This window comes from Benincasa hispida, chromosome 12, assembly GCF_027475165.1.
Source record: "Benincasa hispida cultivar pf3 chromosome 12, pf3_genome.v1.1, whole genome shotgun sequence".
Taxonomy (NCBI): Eukaryota; Viridiplantae; Streptophyta; class Magnoliopsida; order Cucurbitales; family Cucurbitaceae; genus Benincasa; species Benincasa hispida.
This window is the reverse complement of record NC_143489.1, coordinates 39,333,398-39,345,331: the sequence shown is the minus strand read 5'-3', so window position 1 is coordinate 39,345,331 and position 11,934 is coordinate 39,333,398. Positions and strand designations below refer to the sequence as shown.

General features: G+C 28.4%; 1 protein-coding gene across 1 annotated transcript; it reads right to left on the bottom strand.

The window, feature by feature from the left end:
- Positions 1-206: 206 nt before the first annotated feature.
- On the bottom strand, positions 207-10,697 carry LOC120067719 (glutamate decarboxylase). The gene is made up of 7 exons (XM_039019275.2): positions 10,546-10,697; positions 10,187-10,391; positions 3,705-3,905; positions 2,237-2,451; positions 1,896-2,149; positions 1,750-1,802; positions 207-940 (listed from the first exon to the last, which is right to left on the bottom strand). Exons 1-7 carry the CDS (start codon positions 10,629-10,631, stop codon positions 455-457), a joined length of 1,500 nt encoding a protein of 499 aa, XP_038875203.1. The 5' UTR covers positions 10,632-10,697; the 3' UTR covers positions 207-454.
- Positions 10,698-11,934: the final 1,237 nt, after the last annotated feature.

Genomic DNA, 11,934 nt, shown 5'->3' with positions numbered 1-11,934 from the left:
TTTTTTTTTTAAGAGAGATAATCAAGTTTGTTAGAGATAGAAAAAAGAGACCTTTCCTTAGATGTATGGTGGAAAGAGAGTCATTTGTTCCCTAGGTGACAAAAAACTAAATTTTATTACTAGTATAAATATGAGGGTTTAATTTTTACCATTCAAATTTTGTTGATGTTGAAATAAATCAAAATAACTATTAAAAATCAAAAGACTATTGGAACACATGCCTGAGCAATTAGGCTGGTATTGTTCAAACTATAAGTTAAACCTCAAAAACAAGGATGACAAGTTTGCACTTGAATTAAAATAAGTGGAGATATTCTGAATAGAAACAACTTTAACCATGAAAAAATACACAAAAACTCCAGACAAACAATCTCATTCCCAAATACAATCTTCATCCATTCTCACTTAACACATACATATATAAATGATTGACTTACTCCTTTGCTTTCCAACTCTAACAAACTCCATTAGTCTTCTTCTTTTCCATCACAAACTTCCTCCAAGCAGTTGTGATCTCCCTCTGTGTCTCAAGTGCACTCTTCTTCGCCACCACGACGTCGTTCTTCTGCGTCTCTTCTCCAGCCACCGTTGTCTTGACATCGGCCCTCGACGGGAGGCTGTCGAGTTCGTGAAGTGTTTTCTCAATATCGGTCACAAGACGCTCAGCAAGCGTGCGAGAAAAGTCTTCTCGGATCACTACTCTGAGAACTGTTATGTGTTGTGCATCAGGAGGCATGGTGTAAGCTGGTACGATCCAGCCGAATCTCCTGAGCATTTCTGAGACTTCAAACTCATTATGGCGTGTGTTGTCTTTCAAGGAGAAGGCCACAAGTGGAACTCCCTTGTCCTTTGACACAATGTTGAATCGCCCTGTTTTTTCAAGTCCTTCCTTTAGAACTATCATGTTTTCTCTGCAGTTTTCCATCACGTTTTGGTATCCCTGGTCAATAAAAATGGTATCTACTTTGTTAGATTGAAGGCTGATGCTGTTTCTCTTGATGAAGTAAGTTGCTGTTTTCAAATCATCACATTGGTTTTAGTATCCTGTTTTGGTCTATAAATGTTTGACCCTTCTTAGCTTTCAAGTATATATGAATTAGGAACATGTTTGTATCCTGTTTTAGTATCCTGTTTTGGTCTATAAATGTTTATGACCCTTCTATCTAGCTTTCAAGTATTTATGAATTAGGAACATGTTTGTGTAAGGCCCCTAGTTAGGAAAATCTTAAGATTATTAGTATGGTTATTAGAAAGGACATATAGGTCCTTAGCTATATGTTTGTTAGGTCTTTTGGATCATAAATAGTAGGTGAGATTGAGGTTTGAGGGTATGAAAAATTTTATGGGATTTTTTTGTGAAATTTGGGAAACCATCCTCTCGAAAGGCTAGATTATCTTGTTACTTTTCTTATAATATTATAGCATTTTCCATATATTTTCATATATACATTCATATTTGAGTGTTATGAGTATTCTATGTATTCTTGAGTGTTTATTTATTTGATGGTATCCTAACAATTTGGTCCATTTGTCTTATCAATAAGTGTCTAAAGGGACATGTGATTAATATATGTATAGTAGGTTAAAACTCTCGTGTTACCAAATGACATTAGTCTTTTATGCTAAGATGATTGATGTAAAATTTAGAAGCTAAAATAGAATATTTTAGAAGTTGTGAGATATAACAAAGCATTAATAAGAATTCAAGAGCTAAACGGATAAATAAAATCGTGTATAGGAGAATCTCACCTCATAACCCAAGCGAATCAATTGGTAATACTGAGCAATGACTTGGCTAGATCCTGCAGTTGATAAAACACAAATTCAGCTTCAAAATCATCATTCAAAAGAAAATTAGGCTCTATTGAGCAGAAATTAGAGTATAAAATGTGTACCTTTGGAGAAATTGAGGGTGAAAGTGGGTTGGTCAGCTCCAAGATAGTTGATATGGAAGATAAGTTCTTCAGGCAAATCTTCTTTGTTCCTCCAGATAACCCAACCAATTCCAGCATAAACAAGCCCATACTTATGGCCACTTACATTAATACTCTTTACAAGGGGCAGCCTAAAGTCCCATTCTAGCTCAGGGTAAAGGAATGGGGCAATAAACCCTCCACTTGCAGCATCAACATGAATAGGAGTATCCCATCTGTTTAAAATAGCTCAATTTCAGATTTGATTTCATTTGATTATCCCATCAAAGAGAGAGAACAGAGACAGAGAGAAGAAATTTTACCCAGTTTCTTTGTTCTTCTCAATTAAGAGATCATTTAAGAGCTTTACATCTTCAAATTCTCCATTGAGAGTGGAACCCAAGATGGCTGCAACACAGATGGTGTTCTCATCCACCAACTCAACAGCTTTCTCTGGATCCATCACATAATAACCTTCCCTCAATTTCACTTCCTTCAGTTCTACCTCAAAGTACCGTGCAAATTTCTCCCAGCATACCTTCATATTTTTGTTTAGGGTAACAAAGTTAGGAAATCATTGCTGAAAATTATTCATGATACAAAGGGTGTATTGTTGGCATATAGGCTTTAGATGTTTAGAGACATCCTCTCTAAGATAGTGTTAAGTCCCATAATAAAAATTTAGGGCTTGTTTGGTTCTGTTTCTATTGCTTTTCAAATTAAAATGTGAAAATTTTACTTGAAAATTAGTTTTTGAAATTAAATACAAAAAAAAAAAAAAAAAAAAATCCATGTTATATTTATCCTTAGATCTTTATTATGCATTTTAGAAGTACAAACTCATAAAACAATACTGAATTTTAGAAAAAGATTAAAAATAGAAATAAGAAACAAAACCCGTTATCAGTACTTCTCTTTCCAAAAATCTGAAAACAAAAGACATAAACGTTTATCAGGCGAATCTGAATGACTTAAAACATACAACTTCTCAAGTTTGTCTTGGGTGGATGAAGTAATTTACAGAATTGAACCTTCTATAGCACGAAGTTATAAAAAATAAACAAGTGTCTAGCAACGTTACATTTTCAATTTTCAATTGAACTTTGGTTTGATAAGAAGGTATCTTCTTTATTAAGTTAAAAATTTAGGTCCGTTTGGTAACTATTTTATTTTTTGTTTTGTTTTCTAAAATTAAGTCTATGAATACTACTTCCATCTTCAAATTTATTCTTTTGTTATCTACTTTTCAATAATGGTTTTAACCAAGCCAAATTTTGATAACTAAAAAACGTAAGGTTCAAAAAGTTGTTTTTATTTTTGGAATTTGACTAAAAATTCAACCATTGTATTTAAGAAAGATACAAAATCATTATAAGAAATATGAATGAAATAGGCTTAATTTTCAAAAACAAAAATAAAAAACAAAATAGTTTTGGTTTTTAATAATACTGTTGCATGTTCAGATATAGCAGTCAATCTCAAAATATTAATAGATATAGCACAATACAAAAGATAATAATAAAATTTAGACTCTATCACTAGTAGATTATATCTCTAACAGAAGTTTATCAGTGATAGAGTCTTTTACTAATAGATTTTGTTATATTTGTAATTCTTTAAAATTATTGTTATATGTTTAATTATTAGTTTCAAAAGTGTTAATTAGTCTAAAACTAAAAACAAAATAATATCCAAAATGGGGAATCAATTAATATAATGAAATTGATGTTAATTAATTACATAGATTGAAATGAGAATATATATAGATATAGAAATGTGAAATGATATTACCTGGACATTAGCTCCAGTGACAATGTTGGGCTTGTCATAGGGCTTGCCTTCAGCCTTCCTTCTGTTCTGCCATTTTCTCTTGAAAGCCAAACCAGCCAACATTATGGCCTCCGACGATCCCACAGTTCCAACTCCCACTGCCGTCTCAGAATCACCCAATGGGGCATTGAACAAATGAGCTATCATATTCACACATCGGTTCTGCATATCCAATTCACAACCAACAAATAACTTTACATATTACTAATCTCACTCCAAAAAACTCCTCATGTTAATCCATAGAAATAAAGTTATCTATTTTTAAATTGTTTGGCTATGAATTATAAATTTAAAGAAGTCAAAAAGAGTATAGCTCAACTTGTATAGTGTTATATTATTAATTTTGAAAATCAAAGATTCAATTCCCTCACTCACATATTGTAAAGAAAGAAATTATAAATTTAAAAAAAAATTAAAATAAGTCATCGAACAAGAATAAAAAGTATAGGTGAAACCATAACTTTAATCTTTAGACTTTTAAATTTATGTCAAATAAGTTTTTCTACTTGAAAAATTGTTTAATAACTTTCAACCATTTATGTAATCACAACATATAAACTTCAAAACTTGTGTGATAAGTTCCTTTTGAGTGTATGTTTAATAAATGTTCAAGCTTAATTTTTTTTTATCTAATAAATTATTAATCGATTTTGATTTTTTTAATACTCACAAATTTATTTGATATAAATTTGAAAGTTTAATGTTTTATAAGATACGAAATTCAGTTTTATCTTTGATAATAAAAGGGTGGAATACAACAATGATCTATTAAATCCAAACCTGAAATGCTACGACTTTTATTTGACATTTTTAAAGTTAAAAAACCTTTAGTTTACTTTCATCAACTGAAATTATAATTGTCAATAGCATAGCTCAATTGACATATTAGTGCATTAGTAACTATGGAGTATGTGGTTTGAATCCTCTAACAATATAAATATTAATTAAAATGCACATCCAAATTTAGACAAATTTTTGTGGACTATATTATACTTAAATTTCCCAACAATACTAATAACACAATTGATGTTTTTACATGTCTTATGATTTTGATGTTGACATTCGATTTGAATCCGATATCTTCTTTATATGGTAAAAGAATCATAAAACATAAAAAATAAACAATAAAGTGCCACAAGTAAACATTTTAACTTAGATTAAAAAGTATAAATTATTTTTTATTCATTTCAATATAATTTTTTTTGTTTTTATATTATTTTGAAGAATCATTCATCTATATCCTCATTTTATCAATATTTCTATCCACAATCTCATAAAATAGAAATATCGCGGTTAGTTGATGGCTATAGAATTCGAGTAAAAAGGAAAATCAATAAGAGTTGCTTCCTTGAGTTCATTTATGAAAGTGGCATTGGTTTAGTTTGTTTATTGTTTTTTTAAATACTTCTGAAATATTATTTAAATTTTGGAAAGTAAACATAAAATTTTAAAAAGGACTCAAATTTTTTCTTCAAAAGTGATAATACCCAATAATGAAAATTTTATATTCGTTCCTTTATTGAAACAAATAAAGAAATATTGAAAAAGGAAGTAATCAATCACAAAAATAAATAAATCAAAATATTATTTGAGAACACAATTTTAAGTATTTAAAAATTCAATCTAAATAACTCGAACAGAAATTATTGAAAATTATGCATCATGTAGGCAACAACTAAATGCATGATTAGAAGTTTTTTTTTCTTCTTTTAAAAATATTATCCCTAAACTAAACTTTGTAATTGATTTAAGAAATTAAATACTCTTATTCTTTTAAAAATAAACATTTCAAAACTATCTTTAAAATATAATTTCGATAGAGTGTTAATAAAAAATTAAAATTTGAAATAGTATGACAGGGATTTAGAACAAAAATTAGAAAACCTGAACATATTTACATTGTTCTAGGTCATTGTCATATTCCGAATACTAATTTTTCATATAAAATTCGAACAAATTCAAATTTCAAAATCTCGTTTTGAAATATTTGTTGACGGACAACAACAATATTATAATTTTGTAAGAAATAAAAATATTTTTGAAATAAATGAAAAAGTTTCAAAGGAGTAAAATGGTTTTCCTTTTTAAAAGGGGTTATACATATAGAAAGGCTTTTCTATGAATGCGTTGTCCACATAGCCGTTGGCTTGGCCTTGAGAGCAGAAAACGAATGATTAAAGATGTCTTTTTTTTTTTTTTTTTCCACTTTTTCCTTTTTTGTGAAAAGGAAAATGTCAAAATTTTCCCATATAACAAATTAATATCTAACATTAATTTCTGCCTCACACCTAAACATTTCAGAAAGTAAACAAAAGTAAAACGATAATACTAAAGAAAAAAGAATGATGAAAAGGAAAAAGAAAAAGAAAAGCAAAATCAAAACTAGGGGTGGTCGGTGGTTGATGGCTCAGTCATGTAGGGTCAAAAGTTGGAAATGTTATGTAATCTTTCCTTTTTAAAGATTTATTTATTATTTTTTTAAAGATATTTTAAAGATGAAAAAAAAAACTTGCTTGCAGCCCACTTAATTAAAAGTTGGATTTTTTTTTTTAAAAAAATATTAATTAAATGTAAAATTTTCAAATTTTGAATTCTCAATATAATATTTTGAATGCAAGAAAAACAACGAAGGAGGTGAATAGGAGGACAAAATTGTAATTTTAGGTTCTGACAATAGCATAGGGAGTGGGGCATTTGTCGGGAAGAAAGAGGCTATTAATTCTGTGCCACTCACATTTCATAATACAGTGTGCATTCCCTAGTCCCTCGAATCTCGGCAATTATTGAGGAGGCAAAGACGGAGATTTAGTATGGATGGGTCCAATTTTGAGATCGAAATTTAGTTTCTCTTTCCTAAATATTTAATTTTGACTTTTTAATAACATCACTTACATGTGAAATACTCGTTTAGTCTCTAAAATGCATGAATACGTGCATGCATCGTATATTCTCGTTCATTCATCTCATTTCGAATACACTACTCTCGTTAATTGAACGTTTTAAATTTTACATTTCAGACTTACTCATTCCTCTCGATAAAACCTCTTTCTTCTTCTTCAATACAATATTTTTACCTCTCTCAGTACCATCGAAATCGAACGCCACAACTTGCATGTACCATCGAATGCCAACATTGGTATAAATTGTGGTTTACATTTTCCATTTCTTGCATGCGTTTCGATTTCTGTACAAATTTCTATGACGAGAGAAAGGCAGGAGAAGAAGAGGTGAAAAATGAGATTAACGAGAGAGGATTGAAAATTAAGATTTAAAATGTTCAATTTCTGACCGAAGATGAACGAGAGGAAGGCACGAGAAGAAGAAGTAAAAAAGAGAGGAGTGCACGAAAATTTGACGGTTTCTTCCAATGGGCATTCCAACGAGAGGAATGAGTTCGAACAAGATGAACGAGCGAGAAGATGCGATGTGTGTGCGACTTCGAACGTTTTGGAGACTAAACAGATATTTCACATGTGGCTGACATTATCAGAAGGCCAAAATTCGAGTATTTATGAAAGATGGACCAAATTTCGAATGAACATGCAAATTTAATCCACCCTTATAAAATTCCTAGCAAAAGACTCCAAAATCGTTGGAAACTAGATGGCTTTCGAAATCAAGATATTTATGTTTGCACTTGAGATGGCCCTCTTAAAGTCCGTTAATGTTGAAAAGTATACATTCCACTAAACAAAAGTCAAAATTCTACTGAAAATTATCCTTGATTTTTTCGTCAAACCCGGTTGGAAAATTATTCTTACCTTAAACTTTTCATTTCTTTTAATTAAACAACTAAATTTTTAAAAAATTTTCTTTTCAAATCTCACTTTGATTTTTTTAAAAAAATACTCTTACAAAAATAGACAAAAAAAAAAAAGGAAGACATGTTTTTATTTAATTTAAAAAAATTAAAATGAACGTGCTAGTTTTTTGCAATTTGTTTTTAGAAATGTCTTTGTTTTTCTATGAACAAATTGCAAAAACCATCACTTGAAATATGATAGTAGTTGCAATTGTACCATTGAACTTTCAATTGTAAAAATTTGGTCTCTAAACTTCTATTAATTTTAAAATAATTATAAAAATTGAACAAAAAAATGATAAAGATTGACTCTAAAACTTATGCAATTATCATAATTCATACCATTATGTAATTTTGAGGATCAAATTTTAATATTTGTATATGTTTGAGAACTTAAATTTTAAAATTAAAAAATTAAAAATATAATTATAACTATTCTATATTTTAAGAGTGGTTTTTGTAATTTATATATATTTTTAATTGCAAACTTTTGAATTACTTTTTCAAAACAAAATTAAAATGGGCCTAATATGTACTTTTTACTATGATTTTCAAAAGAATTTTTTATTGGAAACCGCGTCTTTCTTAGTTCAAAGAAACGTACTGACAAAGTCAATTGAGAAAGGTGGAGGCCCACACATTTACACTTGCCAACAAAGAAATTGTGACGGAACGAGACGTGTACTAAAAGCTTACACTCTACTTCTTCACTACAATAGTGCAACACTTTATTTTATTTTATTTATTTTTATTTTTATTTTTAGTATTCGTAAAAATTAGTTTTTGGCATTAAAATATTATTAGGAACAAAATTTGAAAGTACAGTACCTAAAATTGAGTAAATCTCTAAATATAGAGATCAAAATAATATTTTAATTATTTTTTTAGTTCAACAATATGAAAGATGGTAGATTCAAACTTTTTATTTCTTGGTTAAAGATGTATATTTTAACTATACTCATGATTCATAGAAAAAACTTTGAAATTTCTATCTGTTCTCTTCATAAATTTAAAAGAGTAGTTAAAACTTTTTCTTGATGACATGTTTCTTTTTAAATTTATGTTAACTCACTAAGTATCATATCAAGGTAAGTTTAGCATTAAGAAAGTTTAATAATCATGAGTGAAAACTATATATTAAAAAAGAAAAATTTTTACATATTGAAAAAATATCAAATTATTTTTAAAAAAATCTATTTACAGAAATATCAAAATAAGCATTGGTATGTCTATTAATGATATACTTCAATCAATTTCTATCACATAGACTTATATCCGCCTCTATCAAAAAAATTAAAATTTTTCTATTTTATATAAATAATTTTTCTTATTTTTTTTTCTTCTATTTTTGGAAATTCTCCCTAAAAAAAATGTTAGAAAACCTTTTAGTTGATCATAGAGATTAAAGAAAAAAAGACCTAAATATTAATGCCTATTATTTTTTATATATATATTTTAATTCCAATGCAATTTCATCTCTTAAATTGTTGAAGATTAAAAACATGGTTAGAATTTCGACACATAAATAACTAATCTAACTATTTAAATTTCGATAAATTTCTTATTTTATAAGAGCCAAACTATAGACTAAAAACATATTTTAACAAAAATAATATTTTTTTAGAAAATATACAAATAATATATATAATATTCGAAAATTTACTTGTACATTTTTTAGAGAATTTTATTTGTACATTTCTTATAGCTATTCTTTGCCCAGTACTAAGTGATTTTCATTTCTATATTGATTCAAGCAAATTGACTTTTTCTTAAGGAAGGAAATTGACTTTCATTTTTTTATTATTAGTATTAGTATTATTTGTATTTTTTAGATAAGACAGTTTGCAGGCTGCAGGATTTCTTTTCTGCCTTTATATTAATTAGTAACTAACCCTTCAGCGCAGCCAATAAATTCACATAAAAAAATATTTATCATTTTAAAATTTTAAAAATATGTAATACATGTATGTCCACATTCTCAGTGTGACAATCAATATTTTTCAAAGAAAAATTAATCTAAATCTAAATATTTCTTCCTTTTACTTCGTTATTTTTTCTCAAATAAATATGATTAATATTATTCAAATCCTCACTCTTACATATTAAATTAAAAGAAATATAGTAATTTTTAAAAAAAATAATTTGATTAAAATATTACCTATAAATTTATAGATTACATATGTATAAGAGACTAAAGGATATGTGGTTTGAATGTATTAATAAAGCAATTATATTTTTCTAATATTAATCATAAACAGAATTAAGCAATTTCAAAATTATATAAAAACCAAATCAACTGTTTTTTGTATTCACATTTGAAAGTATAAAATTGAACCATTACAGAGTGGCCAAGCCAATTAGATTAATTAATTATAAACCTGTTATTTTTGTTTTAGAAAAATTTAATTAGACATCCTTTTTTGACAAAAGAACAAGGTCATTTATAAAATTTCAACCATAATTTTTCTTTTTATAATTTTTTTTTTTATCTCGACCGTAGAATTCCGCCACGACCGAACGCTGCAATTGGCAATTCAGGAGAATTTCCAGAGGATAACAACCGTTCATGGAGAGAAACAATAGAACGAAAAATCGATCTTAATCTTTCGATTAAAGCTAATAGAGAGATTCAGAAACGTACCTGAAGCTCTGTAGTGACAGGATATTCATCCATATCAACGTAATTCTTGTTAATGGCGGCCATGATGAGTTTATCACACTCAGGCTCCATCCAAGTAGTGACGAAGGAGGCTAAATTCAACCTAGGGTTTCCATCGAGCATGAGTTCATCATTAATGATCTGAAACGCAGCCTCCTTCGGGATCGAATTTTCCGGCATTTTGAATCTACAACAAATTACAGGACATTAACGAAACGGATCCAGAAACAGAAGCAGAGGAAAAACACAAATCACAGATAGGAATTGGAGTAATTAAATTCGAGATCTAGAAACAAAAAGAAATGAACCGATCTGATCTGCGATCAATGAAATGAAATTACCTTGGGAGAGAGGTTCGCACATATCGAGAAGCGAAGGTGGAGTGGACGGAGACATCGGTCTGAGAAGCAGTCTTGGAGAGAACCATGGCGGATGGAGATCAAAGAAAGAGAGGAAGGAATTAGTTGCAGAGATGAGAAGAAGAACAATGGAGGTGAATGAAGAAGAAGGGGGAGGCTTAAATAGAATGATTTTTGGTCAGCTTTGGAAGGCCGATGACCTTACAAAATGGAAATTCCCTGTTACTTCCTGCAAGAGTGGCAGTTTCTGTGTGGTCCCCTTTTTTTTTTTTTTTTTTTTTTTTTTTTCCTCCTCCTCTTCCTCTCTCTTTTTATTCTTAAAATGATTTTTAGAAAATAGAATTGTAAATTACCACTTTCATCCCTCTATTTTCACCCATGTGTTTTATTTTCAATTTTATATAATAAGTTAATTTACGGCGATTTTCAAATAAAGGAAAATGAGTTAAATTTATTTATAAATATAATAAAATATCACTATATGTTAGTAACAGACGGCTCCATTATAGATCAGTAATAGACTGCGATAAATATCTATCACGGCCTATGTGCACGGCCTATTGACACCTATCAATGCCAATGATAGATGTCTATCACAGTCTATCTGTGATACACAATGACATTTTGCTATACTTGAAAATATTTTAGTAGTTTTACCATTTAAAATAATTATCTTTAATTTTGTTTTCTAATTGATTATTGATTTATTTAATATTTTTCAAAATTTTCAAACGCCTAACACAAATTTGAAAATTCAGGGTCTCGTTACATAGAAACTTTAGGGGGAAAAAAAATTACATTTTTGGTCCTTAAGTTCTAGTCACTCTATTTAGTTTCTAGATTTCAATTTGTTACATTTTTGAACTTAAGTTTTGAGTTTGATTTTTAACTTAGTATATAGGTTTCAAAATGCTACAATTTTTCTATTGAGATTTGAGTTTCGTTTCAATTTAGCCTCTAGATATTAAGTTTTACACTTTTAACCTTGATTTTCACTAAATACTCACTTAAGTTTTTGTTGTTAATATCTATTAATTAATTTAAAATAATTATGAAGTAAAATTTTAAAATTAATTTTAATAGAGATGAGAAAATAGTGAAATTTAGTTAATTATAATTATTTAAATTCTTTTTAATTAATCAATAAACACTAACATTAAAAATTAAAAGTGAGTATTTAATGAAAATTCGAGGTTAAGAGTGTTAATATTGAAACTAGGTATCAAATTAAAACAAATTCAAATCTCAAGGATAAAATTATAATATTTTGAAATTTAGGGACTAATTTAAAATCAAACCCAATACTTAAACTAAAAGAGTAATATTTTGATATCTAGGGATCAAATGAAAGCTAGATAAAAAACATATATA